Genomic DNA, 22158 nt, shown 5'->3' with positions numbered 1-22158 from the left:
CAGTGTTGGGCACCACAATGTTCAGTGTTGGGCACCACAATGTTCAGTGTTGGGCACCACAATGTTCAGTGTTGGGCACCACAATGTTCAGTGTTGGGCACCACAATGTTCAGTGTTGGGCACCACAATGTTCAGTGTTGGGCACAACAATGTTCAGTGTTGGGCACCACAATGTTCAATGTTGGGCACCACAATGTTCAGTGTTGGGCACCACAATGTTCAGTGTTGGGCACCACAATGTTCACCACAATGTTCAGTGTGGGCACCACAATGTTCAGTGTTGGGCACCACAATGTTCAACCAATGTTAAGTGTGTTCAGTGGGGCACCACAATGTTCAGTGTTGGGCACCACAATGTTCAGTGTTGGGCACCACAATGTTCAGTGTGTGGGCACCACAATGTTCAGTGTTGGGCACCACAATGTTCAGTGTTGGGGCACCACAATGTTCTGTGGTGGGCAGCACTATGTTCAGTGTTGGGCACCACAATGTTCAGTGTTGGGCACCACAATGTTCAGTGTTGGGCACCACAATGTTCAGTGTTGGGCACCACAATGTGTTGGCACCACAATGTTCAGTGTTGGGCACCACAATGTTGAGTGTTGGGCACCACAATGTTCAGTGTTGGGCACCACAATGTTCAGTGTTGGGCACCACAATGTTCAGTGTTGGGCACAACAATGTTCAGTGTTGGGCACCACAATGTTCAATGTTGGGCACCACAATGTTCAATGTTGGGCACCACAATGCTCAGTGTCGGGCACCACAATATTCAGTGTTGGGCACCACAATGTTCAATGTTCACCACAATGTTCAGTGTTGGGCACCACAATGTTCAGTGTCGGGCATCACAATGTTCAGTTGTTGGGCACCACAATGTTCAGTGTTGGGCACCACAATGTTCAGTGTCAGTGTTGGGCACCACAATGTTCAGTGTTGGCACCACAATGTTCAGTGTTGGGCACCACAATGTTCAGTGTTGGGCACCACAGTGTTGGGCATGTTCAGTGTTAGGCACCACAATGTTCAGTGTTGGGCACCACAATGTTCAGTGTTGGGCACCACAATGTTCAGTGTTGGGCACCACAATGTTCAGTGTCGGGCACCACAATGTTCAGTGTCGGGCACCACAATGTTCAATGTTGGGCACCACAATGTTCAGTGTTAGGCACCACAATGTTCAGTGTTGGGCACCACAATGTTCAATGTTGGGCACCACAATGTTCAGTGTTGGGCACCACAATGTTCAGTGTTGGGCACCACAATGTTCAGTGTTGGGCACCACAATGTTCAGTGTTGGGCACCACAATGTTCAGTGTTGGGCACCACAATGTTCAGTGTTGGGCACCACAATGTTCAGTGCTGGGCACCACAATGTTCAGTGTTGGGCACCACAATATTCAGTGTTGGGCACCACAATGTTCAGTGTTGGGCACCACAATGTTCAGTGTTGGGCACCACAATGTTCAGTGTTGGGCACCACAATGTTCAGTGTTGGGCACCACAATGTTCAGTGTCGGGCACCACAATGTTCAGTGTTGGGCACCACAATGTTCAGTGTAGGGCACCACAATGTTCAGTGTTGGGCACCACAATGTTCAGTGTTGGGCACCACAATGTTCAGTGTTGGGCACCACAATGTTCAGTGTTGGGCACCACAATGTTCAGTGCTAGGCACCACAATGTTCAGTGTCGGGCACCACAATGTTCAGTGTCGGGCACCACAATGTTCAGTGTTGGGCACCACAATGTTCAGTGTTGGGCATCACAATGTTCAGTGCTAGGCACCACAATGTTCAGTGTTGGGCACCACAATATTCACACCACAATGTTCAGTGTTGTTCAGTGTTGGGCACCACAATGTTCAGTGTTGGGCACCACAATGTTCAGTGTCGGGCACCACAATGTTCAGTGTTGGGCACCACAATGTTCAGTGTTGGGCACCACAATGTTCAGTGTTGGGCACCACAATGTTCAGTGTTGGGCACCACAATGTTCAGTGTTGGGCACCACAATGTTCAATGTTGGGCACCACAATGTTCAGTGTTGGGCACCACAATGTTCAGTGTCGGGCACCACAATGTTCAGTGTTGGGCACCACAATGTTCAGTGTTGGGCACCACAATGTTCAGTGTTGGGCACCACAATGTTCAGTGTCGGGCACCACAATGTTCAATGTTGGGCACCACAATGTTCAGTGTTGGGCACCACAATGTTCAGTGTTAGGCACCACAATGATCAGTGTTGGGCACCACTATGTTCAATGTTGGGCACCACAATGTTCAGTGTTGGGAACCACAATGTTCAGTGTTGGGCACCACAATGTTCAGTGTTGGGCACCACAATGTTCAGTGTCGGGCACCACAATGTTCAGTGTCGGGCACCACAATGTTCAGTGTTGGGCACCACAATGTTCAGTGCTAGGCACCACAATGTTCAGTGTTGGGCACCACAATATTCAGTGTTGGGCACCACAATGTTCAGTGTCGGGCACCACAATGTTCAGTGTTGGGCATCACAATGTTCAGTGCTAGGCACCACAATGTTCAGTGTTGGGCACCACAATGTTCAGTGTTGGGCACCACAATGGGTTGGGCACCACAATGTTCAGTGTTGGGCACCACAATGTTCAGTGTTGGGCACCACAATGTTCAGTGTTGTTCAGGTTGGGCACCACAATGTTCAGTGTTGGGCACCACAATGTTCAGTGTTGGGCACCACAATGTGTTGGGCACCACAATGTTCAGTGTTGGGCACCACAATGTTCACCACAATGTGTTGGGCACCACAATGTTCAATGTTGGGCACCACAATGTTCAGTGTCGGGCACCACAATGTTCAGTGTTGGGCACCACAATGTTCAGTGTTGGGCACCACAATGTTCAGTGTTGGGCACCACAATGTTCAGTGTTGGGCACCACAATGTTCAGTGTTGGGCACCACAATGTTCAGTGTTGGGCACCACAATGTTCAGTGTTGGGCACCACAATGTTCAGTGTTGGGCACCACAATGTTCAGTGTTGGGCACCACAATGTTCAGTGTCGGGCACCACAATGTTCAGTGTTGGGCACCACAATGTTCAGTGTTGGGCACCACAATGTTCAGTGTTGGGCACCACAATGTTCAGTGTTGGGCACCACAATGTTCAATGTTGGGCACCACAATGTTCAATGTTAGGCACCACAATGTTCAGTATCGGGCACCACAATGGGCACCACAATGTTCAGTGTTGGGCACCACAATGTTCAGTGTTGGGCACCACAATGTGGGCACCACAATGTTCAGTGTTGGGCACCACAATGTTCAATGTTGGGCACCACAATGTTCAATGTTAGGCACCACAATGTTCAGTATCGGGCACCACAATGTTCAGTGTTGGGCACCACAATGTTCAGTGTTGGGCACCACAATGTTCAGTGTGTCGGGCACCACAATGTTCAGTGTCGGGCACCACAATGTTCAGTGCTGGGCACCACAATGTTCAGTGCTAGGCATGTTCAGTGTTGGGCACCACAATATTCAGTGTTGGGCACCACAATGTTCAGTGTTGGGTTGGGCAACACAATGTTCAGTGATAGGCACCACAATGTTCAGTGTTGGGCACCACAACGTTCAGGTCGGGCACCACAATGTTCAGTGTTGGGCACCACAATGTTCAGTGTTGGGCACCACAATGTTCAGTGTTGGGCACCACAATGTTCAGTGTTGGGCACCACAATGTTCAGTGTTGGGCACCACAATGTTCAGTGTTGGGCACCACAATGTTCAATGTTGGGCACCACAATGTTCAATGTTGGGCACCACAATGTTCAGTGTCGGGCACCACAATGTTCAGTGTTGGGCACCACAATGATCAGTGTAGGGCACCACAATGTTCAGTGTTGGGCACCACAATGTTCAGTGTTGGGCACCACAATGTTCAGTGTTGGGCACCACAATGTGTGTAGTGTATCCAGGCGACTCATCAATAGAGTTAAATAACTCCATAATCAAGTCTGCAGATGATGCAAATATATGACACTAGAAATGGCTGGTGAAGTAATTAGTGAGGTAGTAGCGAGTGCGAGGTGGAGTGCTACTGTCAGTCACTCTGGTAGAGTGCTACTGTCAGTCACTCTAGTAGAGTGCGAGGTGGAGTGCTACTGTCAGTCACTCTCGTAGAGTGCGAGGTGGAGTGCTACTGTCAGTCACTCTGGTAGAGTGCTACTGTCAGTCACTGTGGTAGAGTGCGAGGTGGAGTGCTACTGTCAGTCACTCTGGTAGAGTGCGAGGTGGAGTGTTACTGTCAGTCACTCTGGTAGAGTGCGAGGTGGAGTGCTACTGTCAGTCACTCTGGTAGAGTGCGAGGTGGAGTGCTACTGTCAGTCACTCTGGTAGAGTGCGAGGTGGAGTGTTACTGTCAGTCACTCTGGTAGAGTGCGAGGTGGAGTGCTACTGTCAGTCACTCTGGTAGAGTGCGAGGTGGAGTGCTACTGTCTGTCACTCTGGTAGAGTGCGAGGTGGAGTGCTACTGTCAGTCACTCTGGTAGAGCGCGAGGTGGAGTGCTACTGTCAGTCACTCTGGTAGAGTGCGAGGTGGAGTGCTACTGTCAGTCACTCTGGTAGAGTGCTACTGTCAGTCACTCTGGTAGAGTGCGAGGTGGAGTGCTACTGTCAGTCACTCTGGTAGAGTGCGAGGTGGAGTGCTACTGTCAGTCACTCTGGTAGAGTGCGAGGTGGAGTGCTACTGTCAGTCCCTCTCGTAAGAGTGCGAGGTGGAGTGCTACTGTCAGTCACTCTGGTAGAGTGCTACTGTCAGTCACTCTGGTAGAGTGCGAGGTGGAGTGCTACTGTCAGTCACTCTGGTAGAGTGCGAGGTGGAGTGCTACTGTCAGTCACTCTGGTAGAGTGCGAGGTGGAGTGCTACTGTCAGTCACTCTGGTAGAGTGCGAGTTGAACTGCTACTGTCACTCTGGTAGAGTGCTACTGTCAGTCACTCTGGTAGAGTGCGAGGTGGAGTGCTACTGTCAGTCACTCTGGTAGAGTGCGAGTTGAACTGCTACTGTCACTCTGGTAGAGTGCTACTGTCAGTCACTCTGGTAGAGTGCTACTGTCAGTCACTCTGGTAGAATGCGAGGTGGAGTGCTACTGTCAGTCACTCTGGTAGAGTGAGAGGTGGAGAGCTACTGTCAGTCACTCTGGTAGAGTGCGAGGTGGAGTGCTACTGTCATTCACTCTGGTAGAGTGCGAGGTGGAGTGCTACTGTCAGTCACTCTGGTAGAGTGCGAGGTGGAGTGCTACTGTTAGTCACTCTGGTAGAGTGCTACTGTCAGTCACTCTGGTAGAGTGCTACTGTCAGTCACTCTGGTAGAGTGCGAGGTTGAGTGGTACTGTCAGTCACTCTGGTAGAGTGCGAGGTGGAGAGCTACTGTCAGTCACTCTGGTAGAGTGCGAGGTGGAGTGCTACTGTCATTCACTTTGGTAGAGTGCGAGGTGGAGTGCTACTGTCAGTCACACTGGTAGAGTGCGAGGTGGAGTGTTACTGTCAGTCACTCTGGTAGAGTGCGAGGTTGAGTGGTACTGTCAGTCACTCTGGTAGAGTGCGAGGTTGAGTGTTACTGTCAGTCACTCTGGTAGAGTGCGAGGTTGAGTGGTACTGTCAGTCACTCTGGTAGAGTGCGAGGTTGAGTGGTACTGTCAGTCACTCTGGTAGAGTGCGAGGTGGAGTGTTACTGTCAGTCACTCTGGTAGAGTGCGAGGTTGAGTGGTACTGTCAGTCACTCTGGTAGAGCGCGAGGTTGAGTGCTACTGTCAGTCACTCTGGTAGAGTGCGAGGTGGAGTGCTACTATCAGTCATTCTGGTAGAGTGCGAGGTGGAGTGCTGCTGTCAGTCACTCTGGTAGAGTTCGAGGAGTGCTACTGTCAGTCACTCTGGTAGAGTGCGAGATTGAGTGCTACTGCCAGTCACACTGGTAGAGTGCGAGGTGGAGTGCTACTGTCAGTCACTCTGGTAGAGCGCGAGGTGGAGTGCTACTGTCAGTCACTCTGGTAGAGTGCGAGGTGGAGTGCTACTGTCAGTCACTCTGGTAGAGTGCGAGGTGGAGTGCTACTGTCAGTCACTCTGGTAGAGTGCGAGGTGGAGTGCTACTGCCAGTCACTCTGGTAGAGTGCGAGGTTGAGTGTTAGTGTCAGTCGCTCTGGTAGAGTGCGAGGTGAAGTGCTACTGTCAGTCACTCTGGTAGAGTGCGAGGTGGAGTGTTACTGTCAGTCACTCTGGTAGAGTGCGAGGTGGAGTGTTACTCTCAGTCACTCTGGTAGAGTGCGAGGTGGAGTGCTACTGTCAGTCACTCTGGTAGAGTGCTACTGTCAGTCACTCTGGTAGAGTGCGAGGTGGAGTGCTACTGTCAGTCACTCTGGTAGAGTGCTACTGTCAGTCACTCTGGTATAGTGCTACTGTCAGTCACTCTGGTAGAGTGCGAGGTGGAGTGCTACTGTCAGTCACTCTGGTAGAGTGCGAGGTTGAGTGGTACTGTCAGTCACTCTGGTAGAGTGCGAGGTGGAGTGCTACTGTCAGTCACTCTGGTAGAGTGCGAGGTGAACTGCTACTGTCACTCTGGTAGAGTGCTACTGTCAGTCACTCTGGTAGAGTGCGGGGTGGAGTGGTACTGTCAGTCACTCTGGTAGAGTGCGAGGTGGAGTGCTACTGTCAGTCACTCTGGTGGAGTGCGAGGTGGAGTGTTACTGTCAGTCACTCTGGTGGAGTGCGAGGTGGAGTGCTACTGTCAGTCACTCTGGTAGAGTGCGAGGTTGAGTGTTACTGTCAGTCACTCTGGTAGAGTGCGAGGTGGAGTGTTACTGTCAGTCACTCTGGTAGAGTGCGAGGTTGAGTGTTACTGTCAGTCACTCTGGTAGAGCGCGAGGTGGAGTGCTACTGTCAGTCACTCTGGAAGAGTGCGAGGTTGAGTGTTACTGTCAGTCACTCTGGTAGAGTGCGAGGTGGAGTGTTACTGTCAGTCACTCTGGTAGAGTGCGAGGTTGAGTGTTACTGTCAGTCACTCTGGTAGAGCGCGAGGTGGAGTGCTACTGTCAGTCACTCTGGAAGAGTGCGAGGTTGAGTGTTACTGTCAGTCACTCTGGTAGAGTGCGAGGTGGAGTGTTACTGTCAGTCACTCTGGTAGAGTGCGAGGTTGAGTGTTACTGTCAGTCACTCTGGTAGAGTGCGAGGTTGAGTGTTACTGTCAGTCACTCTGGTAGAGTGCGAGGTGGAGTGTTACTGTCAGTCACTCTGGTAGAGTGCGAGGTGGAGTGCTACTGTCAGTCACTCTGGTAGAGTGCGAGGTGGAGTGCTACTGTCAGTCACTCTGGTAGAGTGCGAGGTGGAGTGCTACTGTCAGTCACTCTGGTAGAGTGCGAGGTGGAGTGCTACTGTCAGTCACTCTGATGGAGTGCGAGGTGGAGTGTTACTGTCAGTCACTCTGGCAGAGTGCGAGGTTGAGTGTTACTGTCAGTCACTCTGGCAGAGTGCGAGGTGGAGTGCTACTGTCAGTCACTCTGGTATAGTGCGAGATTGAGTGTTACTGTCAGTCACTCTGGTAGAGTGCGAGGTTGAGTGGTACTGTCAGTCACTCTGGTAGAGTGCGAGGTGGAGTGTTACTGTCAGTCACTCTGGTAGAGTGCGAGGTTGAGTGTTACTGTCAGTCACTCTGGTAGAGTGCGAGGTGGAGTGCTACTGTCAGTCACTCTGGTAGAGTGCGAGGTGGAGTGCTACTGTCAGTCACTCTGGTAGAGTGCGAGGTGGAGTGCTACTGTCAGTCACTCTGGTAGAGTGCTAGGTTGAGTGTTACTGTCAGTCACTCTGGTAGAGTGTGAGGTGGAGTGTTACTGTCAGTCACTCTGGTAGAGTGCGAGGTGGAGTGTTACTGTCAGTCACTCTGGTAGAGTGCGAGGTGGAGTGTTACTGTCAGTCACTCTGGTAGAGTGCGAGGTGGAGTGCTACTGTCAGTCACTCTGGTAGAGTGCGGGGTGGAGTGGTACTGTCAGTCACTCTGGTAGAGTGCGAGGTTGAGTGGTACTGTCAGTCACTCTGGTAGAGTGCGAGGTTGAGTGGTACTGTCAGTCACTCTGGTAGAGTGCGAGGTGGAGTGCTACTGTCAGTCACTCTGGTAGAGTGCGAGGTTGAGTGTTACTGTCAGTCACTCTGGTAGAGTGCGAGGTTGAGTGGTACTGTCAGTCACTCTGGTAGAGTGCGAGGTGCAGTGCTACTGTCAGTCACTCTGGTAGAGTGCGAGGTTGAGTGTTACTGTCAGTCACTCTGGTAGAGTGCGTGGTGCAGTGCTACTGTCAGTCACTCTGGTAGAGTGCGAGGTTGAGTGGTACTGTCAGTCACTCTGGTAGAGTGCGAGGTGGAGTGCTACTGTCAGTCACTCTGGTAGAGTGCGAGGTGGAGTGCTACTGTCAGTCACTCTGGTAGAATGCGAGGTGGAGTGCTACTGTCAGTCACTCTGGTAGAGTGCGAGGTGGAGTGCTACTGTCAGTCACTCTGGTAGAGTGCGAGGTGGAGTGCTACTGTCAGTCACTCTGGTAGAGAGCGAGGAGTGTTACTGTCAGTCACTCTGGTAGAGTGCGAGGTGGAGTGCTACTGTCAGTCACTGTGGTAGAGTGCGAGGTGGAGTGCTACTGCCAGTCACTCTGGTAGAGTGCGAGGTTGAGTGTTACTGTCAGTCACTCTGGTAGAGTGCGAGGTGGAGTGCTACTGTCAGTCACTGTGGTAGAGTGCGAGGTGGAGTGCTACTGTCAGTCACTCTGGTAGAGTGCGAGGTGGAGTGTTACTGTCAGTCACTCTGGTAGAGTGCGAGGTTGAGTGGTACTGTCAGTCACTCTGGTAGAGTGCGAGGTGGAGTGTTACTGTCAGCCACTCTGGTAGAGTGCGAGGTTGAGTGGTACTGTCAGCCACTGTGGTAGAATGCGAGGTTGAGTGGTACTGTCAGTCACTCTGGTAGAGTGCGAGGTGGAGTGCTACTGTCAGTCACTCTGGTAGAGAGCGTCAGTGCCAAACTTATATGTTATCAGACGGACAAATCAATTCCGAAAAGAAAATCCGTTCCCAAGTCCATAATCATTTTGGCAAAATGCTGGACGATAAGAGCGCTAAGAGGAGAGAACAATGGCTGTCATGCTGCCCTGAGTCAGCAGTGAGAGCCCAGAACAATGGCTCTCAATTTGCCTTGAGTCAAATCAATCAAATTCAGGTGTTAGACTTTCGTGGTCAGATTAATGGAGGTCAGGTAATTCCTCCTTGTGGTGACTTAACTCATATTTTTCTCAACCCAGCTGAAAGATAGCTCTAGGTCTTTCATGTTGCAATCAACACATTATCAGGAGCTTGCAATGTTGCAGAGAAGAGGAGGAAATCCGAGCAAGCACGATATATATATATATATATATATATATATATATATATATATATATATATATATATATATATATATATATATATATATATATATATATATATATATATATATATATATATATATATATATATATATATATATATATATATATATATATATATATATATATATATATATATATATATATATATGTGTGTGTGTGTGTACTCACCTAATTGTGGTTGCACGGGTCGAGACTCAGCTCCTGGCCCCGCCTCTTTACCGAGTGCTACTAGGTCCTCTTTCTCTCTGTTCCATGAGCTTTATCATACCTCATCTTAAAGCTATGTATGGTTCCTGCCTCCACTACCTCACTTGCTAGGCTATTCAACTTCCTGACTACTCTATGACTGAAGAAATGCCTCTTAACATCCCTTTGACTCATCTGGGTCTTCAACTTCCAATTGTGACCCCTTGTTTCTGTGTACCCTCTTTGGAGCATCCTGTCTCTGTCCACCTTGTACATTCCACGCAGTATTTTTCATGTCGTTATCATGTCTCCCCTGACCCTCCTGTCCTCCAGTGTCGTCAGTCCTATTTCCCTTAACCTTTCTTCATAAGACATTCCCCTTAGCTCTGGAACTAACCTTGTCGCAAACCTTTGCGTGCGTGCGTGCGTGCGTGCGTGCGTGCGTGCGTGCGTGCGTGCGTGCGTGCGTGCGTGCGTGCGTGCGTGTGTGTGTGTGTGTGTGTGTGTGTGTGTGTGTGTGTGTGTGTGTGTGTGTGTGTGTGTGTGTGTGTGTGTGTGTGTGTGTATACATACACTACACCGTGGCGTTGCTGTGTCAGACAAGTTTGGTAATAATGATATAAGACAATCCCGGTGTGGTGATACCATCCACATAACTATTCCAATAATTTATATCGAAAGAAAACCTAGCCGGTCGTCTTCCCTCTGACTCCTTCAGCGTGGCGTGCTGTTACCTTGCTCACACTCTTCCAGCCCCAGGCTGGTACCTTGCTCACACTTCCAGCCCCAGGCTGGTACCTTGCTCACACTTCCAGCCCCAGGCTGGTACCTTGCTCACACTTCCAGCCCCAGGCTGGTACCTTGCTCACACTTCCAGCCCCAGGCTGGTACCTTGCTCACACTTCCAGCCCCAGGCTGGTACCTTGCACACACTTCCAGCCCCAGGCTGGTACCTTGCTCACACTTCCAGCCCCAGGCTGGTACCTTGCACACACTTCCAGCCCCAAACTGGTACCTTGCACACACTTCCAGCCCCAGGCTGGTACCTTGCTCACACTTCCAGCCCCAGGCTGTTACCTTGCTCACACTCTTCCAGCCCCAGGCTGGTACCTTGCTCACACTTCCAGCCCCAGGCTGGTACCTTGCTCACACTTCCAGCCCCAGGCTGGTACCTTGCTCACACTTCCAGCCCCAGGCTGGCACCTTGCTCACACTTCCAGCCCCAGGCTGGTACCTTGCTCACACTTCCAGCCCCAGGCTGGTACCTTGCTCACACTCTTCCAGCCCCAGGCTGGTACCTTGCTCACACTTCCAGCCCCAGGCTGGTACCTTGCTCACACTTCCAGCCCCAGGCTGGTACCTTGCTCACACTTCCAGCCCCAGGCTGGTACCTTGCACACACTTCCAGCCCCAGGCTGGTACCTTGCACACACTTCCAGCCCCAGGCTGGTACCTTGCTCACACTTCCAGCCCCAGGCTGTTACCTTGCTCACACTCTTCCAGCCCCAGGCTGGTACCTTGCTCACACTTCCAGCCCCAGGCTGGTACCTTGCTCACACTTCCAGACCCAGGCTGGTACCTTGCTCACACTTCCAGCCCCAGGCTGGTACCTTGCTCACACTTCCAGCCCCAGGCTGGTACCTTGCTCACACTTCCAGCCCCAGGCTGGTACCTTGCTCACACTTCCAGCCCCAGGCTGTTACCTTGCTCACACTCTTCCAGCCCCAGGCTGGTACCTTGCTCACACTTCCAGCCCCAGGCTGGTACCTTTCTCACACTTCCAGCCCCAGGCTGGTACCTTGCTCACACTTCCAGCCCCAGGCTGGTACCTTGCTCACACTTCCAGCACCAGGCTGGTACCTTGCTCACACTTCCAGCCCCAGGCTGGTACCTTGCTCACACTTCCAGCCCCAGGCTGGTACCTTGCTCACACTTCCAGCCCCAGGCTGGTACCTTGCTCACACTCTTCCAGCCCCAGGCTGGTACCTTGCTCACACTTCCAGCACCAGGCTGGTACCTTGCTCACACTTCCAGCCCCAGGCTGGTACCTTGCTCACACTTCCAGCCCCAGGCTGGTACCTTGCTCACACTTCCAGTCCCAGGCTGGTACCTTGCTCACACTTCCAGCCCCAGGCTGGTACCTTGCTCACACTTCCAGCCCCAGGCTGGTACCTTGCTCACACTCTTCCAGCCCCAGGCTGGTACCTTGCTCACACTTCCAGCCCCAGGCTGGTACCTTGCTCACACTTCCAGCCCCAGGCTGGTACCTTGCTCACACTTCCAGCCCCAGGCTGGTACCTTGCGCACACTTCCAGCCCCAGGCTGGTACCTTGCTCACACTTCCAGCCCCAGGCTGGTACCTTGCTCACACTTCCAGCCCCAGGCTGGTACCTTGCTCACACTTCCAGCCCCAGGCTGGTACCTTGCTCACACTCTTCCAGCCCCAGGCTGGTACCTTGCTCACACTTCCAGCCCCAGGCTGGTACCTTGCTCACACTTCCAGCCCCAGGCTGGTACCTTGCTCACACTTCCAGCCCCAGGCTGGTACCTTGCTCACACTCTTCCAGCCCCAGGCTGGTACCTTGCTCACACTTCCAGCCCCAGGCTGGTACCTTGCTCACACTCTTCCAGCCCCAGGCTGGTACCTTGCTCACACTTCCAGCCCCAGGCTGGTACCTTGCTCACACTTCCAGCCCCAGACTGGTACCTTGCTCACAATTCCAGACCCAGGCTGGTACCTTGCTCACACACTTCCAGCCCCAGGCTGGTACCTTGCTCACACTTCCAGCCCCAGGCTGGTACCTTGTTCACACTTCCAGCCCCAGGTTGGTACCTTTCTCACACTTCCAGCCCCAGGCTGGTACCTTGCTCACACTTCCAGCCCCAGGCTGGTACCTTGCTCACACTTCCAGACCCAGGCTGGTACCTTGCTCACTCTTCCAGCCCCAGGCTGGTACCTCGCTCACACTTCCAGCCCCAGGCTGGTACCTTGCTCACACTTCCAGCCCCAGGCTGGTACCTTGCTCACACTTCGAGGAGGAAGTGGCTGTAGAGAATGTGTCTTGAATCATTATTGTTACGACTTGATCCACGAGACGAGAAACTGGAGAAATATCAGATCGTTTGCAGGTAGTTTAGAGGAGGTTCCGGGAGTTTGAGCTCAACCTGGGAGTTTGAGCTCGACCTGAGCGATCACAGATGAACGAGTGCACATGGGTGAGTGCGCGTGGGTGAATGCACGTGGGTGAGTGGACGTAGGTGAGTGAACGTGGGTGAGTGCACGTGGGTGAGTGTACGTAGGTGAGTGCACGAGGGTAAGTGCAATCGAACAGAAAGACGAACGAGAGGAAATAACCACCACTGTTGTCAGTACACTGTTGTATCCACTACTGTTGTCAGTACACTGTTGTAACCACTACTGTTGTCAGTACACTGTTGTAACCACTACTGTTGTCAGTACACTGATGTTACCACTACTGTTGTCAGTACACTGTTGTAACCACTACTGTTGTCAGTACACTGTTGTAACCACTACTGTTGTCAGTACACTGTTGTAACCACTACTGTTGTCAGTACACTGTTGTATCCACTACTGTTGTCAGTACACTGTTGTAACCACTACTGTTGTCAGTACACTGTTGTAACCACTACTGTTGTCAGTACACTGATGTAACCACTACTGTTGTCAGTACACTGTTGTAACCACTACTGTTGTCAGTACACTGTTGTATCCACTACTGTTGTCAGTACACTGTTGTATCCACTACTGTTGTCAGTACACTGTTGTAACCACTACTGTTGTCAGTACACTGTTGTAACCACTACTGTTGTCAGTACACTGTTGTAACCACTACTGTTGTCAGTACACTGTTGTAACCACTACTGTTGTCAGTACACTGTTGTAACCACTACTGTTGTCAGTACACTGTTGTAACCACTACTGTTGTCAGTACACTGTTGTAACCACTACTGTTGTCAGTACACTGTTGTCAGTACACTGTTGTAACCACTACTGTTGTCAGTACACTTTTGTAACCACTACTGTTGTCAGTACACTGTTGTAACCACTACTGTTGTCAGTACACTGTTGTAACCACTACTGTTGTCAGTACACTTTTGTAACCACTACTGTTGTCAGTACACTGTTGTAACCACTCCTGTTGTCAGTACACTCCTACTGTTGTCAGTACACTGTTGTAACCACTCCTGTTGTCAGTACACTGTTGTAACCACTACTGTTGTCAGTACACTTTTGTAACCACTACTGTTGTCAGTACACTTTTATAACCACTACTGATGTCAGTACACTGGTGTACGCACTATTGTTGTCAGTACACTGTTGTAACCACTACTGTTGTCAGTACACTGTTGTAACCACTACTGCTGTTAGTTCACTGCTGTAACCACTACTGTTGTCAGTACACTGTTGTATCCACTACTGTTGTCAGTATATTGTTGTATCCACTACTGTTGTCAGAACACTGTTGTATCTACTACTGTTGTCAGTACACTGTTGTATCAGCTACTGTTGTCAGTACACCGTTGTATCCACTACTGTTGTCAGTACACTGTTGTATCCACTACTGTTGTCAGTACACTGTTGTATCAGCTACTGTTGTCAGTACACTGTTGTATCCGCTACTGTTGTCAGTATACTGTTGTAACCACTACTGTTGTCAGTACACTGTTGTATCCACTACTGTTGTCAGTACACTGTTGTAACCACTACTGTTGTCAGTACACTGTTGTAACCACTACTGTTGTCAGTACACTGTTGTATCCACTACTGTTGTCAGTACACTGTTGTAACCACTACTGTTGTCAGTACACTGTTGTAACCACTATTGTTGTCAGTACACTGTTGTATCCACTACTGTTGTCAGTACACTGTTCTAACCACTACTGTTGTCAGTACACTGTTGTATCCACCACTGTTGTCAGTACACTGTTGTAACCACTACTGTTGTCAGTTCACTGTTGTAACCACTACTGTTGTCAGTACACTGTCGTATCCACCACTGTTGTCAGTACACTGTTGTATCCACCACTGTTGTCAGTACACTGTTGTATCCACTACTGTTGTCAGTACACTGTTGTAACCACTACTGTTGTCAGTACACTGTTGTATCCACTACTGTTGTCGGTACACTGTTGTATCCACTACTGTTGTCAGTACACTGTTTTAACCACTACTGTTGTCAGTACACTGTTGTATCCCCTACTGTTGTCAGTACACTGTTGTATCCGCTACTGTTGTCAGTACACTGTTGTATCCGCTACTGTTGTCAGTACACTGTTGTATCCGCTACTGTTGTCAGTACACTGTTGTATCCGCTACTGTTGTCAGTACACTGTTGTATCCGCTACTGTTGTCAGTACACTGTTGTATCCGCTACTGTTGTCAGTACACTGTTGTATCCACTACTGTTGTCAGTACACTGTTGTATCCACTACTGTTGTCAGTACACTGTTGTATCCGCTACTGTTGTCAGTACACTGTTGTATCCGCTACTGTTGTCAGTACACTGTTGTATCCACTACTGTTGTCAGTACACTCTTGTATCCGCTACTGTTGTCAGTACACTGTTGTATCCACTACTGTTGTCAGTACACTGTTGTATCCGCTACTGTTGTCAGTACACTGTTGTATCCACTACTGTTGTCAGTACACTGTTGTATCCACTACTGTTGTCAGTACACTGTTGTATCCGCTACTGTTGTCAGTACACTGTTGTATCCACTACTGTTGTCAGTACACTGTTGTATCCGCTACTGTTGTCAGTACACTGTTGTATCCACTACTGTTGTCAGTACACTGTTGTATCCACTACTGTTGTCAGTACACTGTTGTATCCGCTACTGTTGTCAGTACACTGTTGTATCCACTACTGTTGTCAGTACACTGTTGTATCCGCTACTGTTGTCAGTACACTGTTGTATCCGCTACTGTTGTCAGTACACTGTTGTATCCACTACTGTTGTCAGTACACTGTTGTATCCGCTACTGTTGTCAGTACACTGTTGTATCCACTACTGTTGTCAGTTCACTGTTGTATCCACTACTGTTGTCAGTACACTGTTGTATCCACTACTGTTGTCAGTACACTGTTGTATCCGCTACTGTTGTCAGTACACTGTTGTATCCGCTACTGTTGTCAGTACACTGTTGTATCCACTACTGTTGTCAGTACACTGTTGTATCCACTACTGTTGTCAGTACACTGTTGTATCCGCTACTGTTGTCAGTACACTGTTGTATCCGCTACTGTTGTCAGTACACTGTTGTATCCACTACTGTTGTCAGTACACATGACATCACAGAACTAAATATAAAGAGTAACATAAACAGGACATGCTAGAGTACACAACACCATCCTCGAGTACACGTAACCATCCTTGAGTACACAACACCATCCTCGAGTACACGTAACCATCCTTGAGTACACAACACCATCCTCGAGTACACGTAACCATCCTTGAGTACACAACACCATCCTCGAGTACACACCGACAGAGAACCAACCCAGACTCGTGTCATGTGATAAATAATCTAGTTCAACGTCTCTCCAACACAGTGAGCGAGACATGTCTAGAGTCATTTACATCCACGTAACGAAACTCTGAGCTGGAAGCCTCAGGGGAAAATTTTAGGTAATCAAATGAGGATGAGAGGCGTGTAACCAGCGTACTAATACCAACGTTGTCTGCTTGCAACACAGACAGCACTGCCAGACGTCACCAGAGGGCATGGTTGGTGTGGAGGCTGTCAGTCAGTCATCTGATGTTCAGCTGTGACTTAAGGTCAACCTACTTGCTGATGTCACATTATGTAGATAATCCGTAGCTTGGAGATTAGAAGGTTGTGCGGCTTTCTAAAATTATTATCCAGAGGGCTGAGGAAGAGTTGTTGTTGTGGCTCGGTTATTTAGATGGGACGAAACGAAATAGAATGACTTGGAGTGCATATAAATCTGTAGGGGAAGGAAGGCGGGGTAGGGGTCGTTCTAGGAAAGGTTGGAGGGAGGGGGGTAAAGGAGATTTTGTGTGCGAGGGGTTTTGACTTCCATCAAGCGTGCGAGAGTGTTTGATATGAGGGAGTGGAAGCAAATGGTTTTTATGACTTGATGTGCTATTGGAGTGTGAGCAAAGTAACATTTATAAAGGGATTCAGGGAAACCGGCAAGTAGGACTTGAGTCCTGGAGGTAAGAAGTACATTACCTGCACTCTGAAGGGGGGGGGGGAGATTTGGAGTTTTTACACTGTAGTGTGGTCGCGCGTCTGGCAAGACACTGATGGAGTGAGCGATTATGAACGTATTTCTTTTCTTTTTACGGGTCATCTTGCCTCGGTGAGAAACTACCGATGTATTAATAAAAAGAATACTCGGGCCGAGACTATGCAAAATTCAAAATCTTGCCATTTTAAAAACTCACCAGACAAAAACTCCTTAGAAGTTTCAAGTTTAGAAAAAATAACTCATGTTTCCAAGTCGATAATGTTAGTATTTATTCAATTAACAACAACAGCAACAACAAAAACAAGAACAACAACAACAACAACAACAATAATAATAATAATAATAATAATAATAATAATAATAATAATAATAATAATAATAATAATAATAATAATAATAGCAGGTTGGTAGACAGCAACCACCCAGGGAGGTACTACCGTCCTGCCAGGTGAGTGTAAAACGAAAACCTGTAATTGTTTTACATGATAGTAAGATTGCTGGTGTATTTTTTTGTCTCATAAACATGCAAGATTTCAGGTACGTCTTGCTACTTCTACTTATACTTAGGTCACACTACACTTACATGTACACGTTTATGTATACACATTCATCTGAGTTTTTTTTAATTTTATCTTAATAGTTCTTGTTCTTATTGCTTTTATATCCATGGGGAAGTGGAATAAGAATCTTTCCTCCGTAAGCCGTGCGTGTTGTAAAAGTCAACTACAATGCCGGGAACAATGAGCTAGTAACCCCTTTTCCTGTAATAATTATTAAAAAGAAAAAGAAGAAAACCGTCAAAGTGGGAAGTCTGAATGTGCGTGGATGTTGTGCAAATGATAAGAAATAGATGATTGTGGATGTTATGAATGAGAAGACACTGGATGTCCTGGCTTTAAGTGAAACAAAGCTGAGGGGGGTGGGAGAGTTTCAGTGGGGAGAAATAAATGGGATTAGGTCAGGGGTTTCAAATAAAGTTAGAGCTAAAGAAGGAGTAGCAATAATGTTGAAGGATAAGTTATGGCAGGAAAAGAGGGACTATAATTGTATAAATTCAAGGATTATGTGGAGTAAAATAAGGGTTGGATGTGAAAAATGGGTTATAGTAAGCGTTTATGCACCTGGAGAAGAGAGAGGTGTAGAAATGTGGGAAATGTTGAATGAGTGCGTATGGAGTTTTGAACCAAGTGTGAGAGTACTTGTGGTTGGGGATTTCAATGCTAAAGTGAGTAAAAATGTTGAGGAGGGAGTAGTAGGTAAATTTGGGGTACCAGGGATAAATGAAAATGGGGAGCCTTTAATTGAGCAATGTATAGAAAAAGATTTGGTAATAAATAATACATATTTTATGAAAAAGAGGATAAATAAATATACAAGGTATGATATAGCATGTAATGAAAGTAGTTTGTTAGATTATGTATTGGTGGATAAAAGGTTGATGGGTAGGATCCAGGATGTACATGTTTATAGAGAGACAACTGATATATCGGATCATTATTTAGTTGTAGCTACAGTTAGAGTAAGAGGTAGATGGGACGAAAGGAAAATGGCAACAACAAGTGAGAGAGTTGAAAGTGTATGAACTATGGGAGGAGGAAGTTAGAGTGAGATATAAGCAACTATTAACAGAGAGGTGGGCTGGTGCAAGTATGAGTAGTGATGGGAGGGTTGAAAAAGGGTTGGAATAGTTTTAAAAATGCAGTATTAGAATATGGGCAGAAGTTTGTGGTTATAGGAGGGTGGGTGCAGGAGGAAAGAGGAGTGATTGGCGGAATGATGAAGTAAAAGGTGTGATAAAAGAGAAAAAGGTAGTTTACGAGAGGTTCTTATAAAACAGAAGTGTTATAAGAAGAGCAGAGTATATGGAGAGTAAAAGAAAGGTGAAGAGAGTGGTGAGAGAGTGCAAAAGGAGAGCAGATGATAGAGTGGGAGAAGCACTGTCAAGAAATTTTGCAGAAAATAAGAAAATTTTTTGGAGTAAGATAAACAGGTTAAGAAAGCCTAGGGAACGAATAGATTTGTCAATTAAAAACAGAGTAGGGAAGTTAGTAGATGGGGAGATGGAGGTATTGGGTAGATGACAGGAATATTTTGAGAAACTTTTAAATGTCGATGAAGAAAGGGAGGTGGTAATTTCATGCACTGGCCAGGGAGGTATAACATCTTTTAGGAGTGAAGAAGAGCAGGATGTGAGTGTGGGGGAGGTGCGTGAGGCATTACGTAGAATGAAAGGGGGTAAAGCAGCTGGAACTGACGGGATCATAACAGAAATGTTAAAAGCAGGGGGGGATATAGTGTTGGAGTGGTTGGTATTTTTGTTTAATAAATGTATGAAAGAGGGGAAGGTACCTAGGGATTGGCAGAGAGCACGTATAGTCCCTTTATATAAAGGGAAGGGGGACAAAAGAGATTGTAAAAATTATAGGGGAATAAGTTTACTGAGTATACCAGGAAAAGCGTACGGTAGGGTTATTATTGAAAAAATTGAAGGTAAGACAAAGAGTAGGATTGCAGATGAGCAAAGAGGCTTCAGAGTGGGTAGGGGATGTGTAGATTAAATGTTGACATTGAAGATTATATGTAAACAGTATTTAGATAAAGGTAGGGAAGTTTTCATAGCATTTATGGATTTAGAAAAGGCATATGATACGGGAGCAATGTGGCAGATATCGCAAAGTATATGGAATAAGAAGTATGTTACTAAAGGCTGTAAAGAGTTTTTATAAGGATATTGAGGCTCAGGTTAGGGCATGTAGGAGAGAGGGAGATTACTTCCCAGTAAAAGTAGGCTTTACCTAGTAAAAGTAGGCCTTAGACAGGGATGTGTATTATAATCATGGTTGTTTAATATATTTATAGATGGCATTGCAAAAGTAAATATTAGGGTGTTGGGGAAAGGGGATGGGATTAAATTATGGGGAATCAAATACAAAATGAGAGTTGACACAGTTACTTTTTGCTGATGATACTGTGCTTATGGGAGATTCTAAAGAAAAATTGCAAAGGTTAGTGGACGAGTTTGGGAGGGTGTGTAAAGGTAGAAAGTTGAAAGTGAACATAGATAAGAGTAAGGTGATGAGGGTATCAAATGATTTAGATAAAGAAAAATTGGATATCACATTGGAGAGAGGGAGTATGGAAGAAGTGAATGCCTCAGATATTTGGGAGTGGACGTGTCAGCAGATGGGTTTATGAAGGATGAGGCTAACCATAGAATTGATGAAGAAAAAAGGCGAGTGGTGTATTGAGGTATAAGTGGACACAAAACGTTATCTATGGAGGCAAAGAAGGGAATGTATGATAGTAGTACCAACACTCTTATATGGGTGTGAAGCTTGGGTGGTAAATGCAGCAGCGAGGAGGCGGTTGGAGGCAGTGGAGAAGTCCTGTCTAAGGGCAATGTGTGGTGTGAATATTATGCAGAAAATTCGGAGTGTGGAAATTAGGAGAAGGTGTGGAGTTAATAAAAGTATTAGTCAGAGGGCTGAAGAGGGGTTGTTGAGGTGGTTTGATCATTTAGAAAGAATGGATTAAAGTAAATGACATGGAGAGTGTATAAATCTGTAGAGGAAGGAAGGCTGGGTAGGGGTCGTCCTCGAAATGGTTGGAGGGAGGGGGTAAAGGAAGTTTTGTGAGCGGCTTGGACTTCCAGCAAGCATGCGTGAGCGTGTTAGATAGGAGTGAATGGAGACGAACAGTTTTTGGGACCTGAGGAGCTGTTGGAGTGTGAGCAGGGTAATATTTAGTGAAGGGATTCAGGGAAACCGGTTATTTTTATATAGCCGGAATTGAGTACTGGAAATGGGAAGTACAATGCTACACTTTAAAGGAGGGATTTTGGGATATTGGCAGTTTGGAGGGATATGTTGTATATCTTAATATATGCTTCTAAACTGTTGTGTTCTGGGCGCCTCTGCAAAAGCAGTGATCATGTATGAGTGAGGTGAAAGTGTTGAATGATGACGAAAGCATTTTATTTTTGGGGATTTTCTTTCTTTTTGGGAAATCATCGGTCTATGGCCTTAGTGTCCCTTTTGCCGCCAATATGTCCAAAAGCTTACACACCCTGTGTCAATTACACTAGATTTCATGACATAGTCTGAGGACTATGTGAGGCCATATATACTCTTTGGCTCACGCCTCAAATTTCCTTCCATTAACGCTGCATAATCAACCGCAAAAATGAAAGCAACTAACGCGTGTTCCACTGCCCTTTCGCCAGATCGTCATCACTGGTGGAACCTCGGCCAGAACGAGCTGGTGGCAGCTCTCAACGTCAGGGACAACTGGAACGTGGCCAAGAACGTGGTGTTCTTCCTGGGTGACGGACTGGGCATCACCGCCAACACTGCCGCCAGGATCTTCAAGGGTCAGAAATTAGGCAGGAACGGTGAAGAGGGATACCTGGCGTGGGAGAGGTTCCCCAACGCTGCTCTCCTTAAGGTCAGCACACGCCAAGGCGTGGCTACTGAGGCTCCAGCTGCTTCTGTTTCCTTTCATATGCTTTTGTTTCCTTTTAGGTAATTTTGTTCTTTTGAGTGCTTCTGTTACCTTTTGGGTGCTTCTGTTAACTTTTGGGTGCTTCTGTTACCTTTTGGGTGCTTCTGTTACCTTTTGGGTGCTTCTGTTACCTCTTGGGTGATTCTGTTACCTCTTGGGTGATTCTGTTACCTCTTGGGTGATTCTGTTACCTCTTGGGTGATTCTGTTACCTCTTGGGTGATTCTGTTATCTCTTGGGGGCTTCTGTTACCTTTTGGGTGCTTCTGTTACCTTTTGGGTGCTTCTGTTACCTTTTGGGTGCTTCTGCTACCTTTTGGGTGCTTCTGCTTCCTTCTGGGTGCTTCTGTTACCTCTTGGGTGCTTCTGTTACCTCTTGGGTGACTCTGTTACCTCTTGGGTGACTCTGTTACCTCTTGGGAGACTGTTACCTCTTGGGTGCTTCTGTTACCTCTTGGGTGCTTCTGTTACCTCTTGGGTGCTTCTGTTACCTCTTGGGTGCTTCTGTTACCTCTTGGGTGCTTCTGTTACCTCTTGGGTGCTTCTGTTTGCTTGTGTTTTTTTTTTTTTGCATCGGTATATTTTTGTAACCCAACTGATATTTTCTTTTGTAGTAACATCTGTTAAATACCTTACATTAGCACTTTCGCTTAAATAACTATTAACAACTTAGTTAAAATAAATTCTAGTATTTTTTGATTAATATAATTTCTAGTGTACTTAATAAATTAATCCCTGTTATTTTTTTGTTAGTTAACTGCTAACTACATCTTTTAGTAACTAGCGTCTGGTAATTTTCG

At 47.5% G+C, this 22158-nt stretch overlaps 1 protein-coding gene across 2 annotated transcripts in view; it reads left to right on the top strand.

The window, feature by feature from the left end:
- LOC128690788 (alkaline phosphatase, tissue-nonspecific isozyme-like) overlaps positions 1-22158 on the top strand; it is a 63001-nt gene that overhangs the window by 11678 nt on the left and 29165 nt on the right. For both annotated transcript variants that reach the window (XM_070101034.1, XM_070101095.1), the window contains exon 3: positions 21083-21303. In XM_070101034.1, coding sequence (XP_069957135.1) covers positions 21083-21303 — 221 coding nt within the window. The remainder of the gene's footprint in view (positions 1-21082; positions 21304-22158) is intronic.

The sequence above is a fragment of the Cherax quadricarinatus genome, chromosome 1, assembly GCF_038502225.1.
Source record: "Cherax quadricarinatus isolate ZL_2023a chromosome 1, ASM3850222v1, whole genome shotgun sequence".
In the NCBI taxonomy this organism is placed as follows: domain Eukaryota; kingdom Metazoa; phylum Arthropoda; class Malacostraca; order Decapoda; family Parastacidae; genus Cherax; species Cherax quadricarinatus.
The sequence above is the reverse complement of the archived record's forward strand: the minus strand, read 5'-3'. Positions and strand labels throughout refer to the sequence as shown.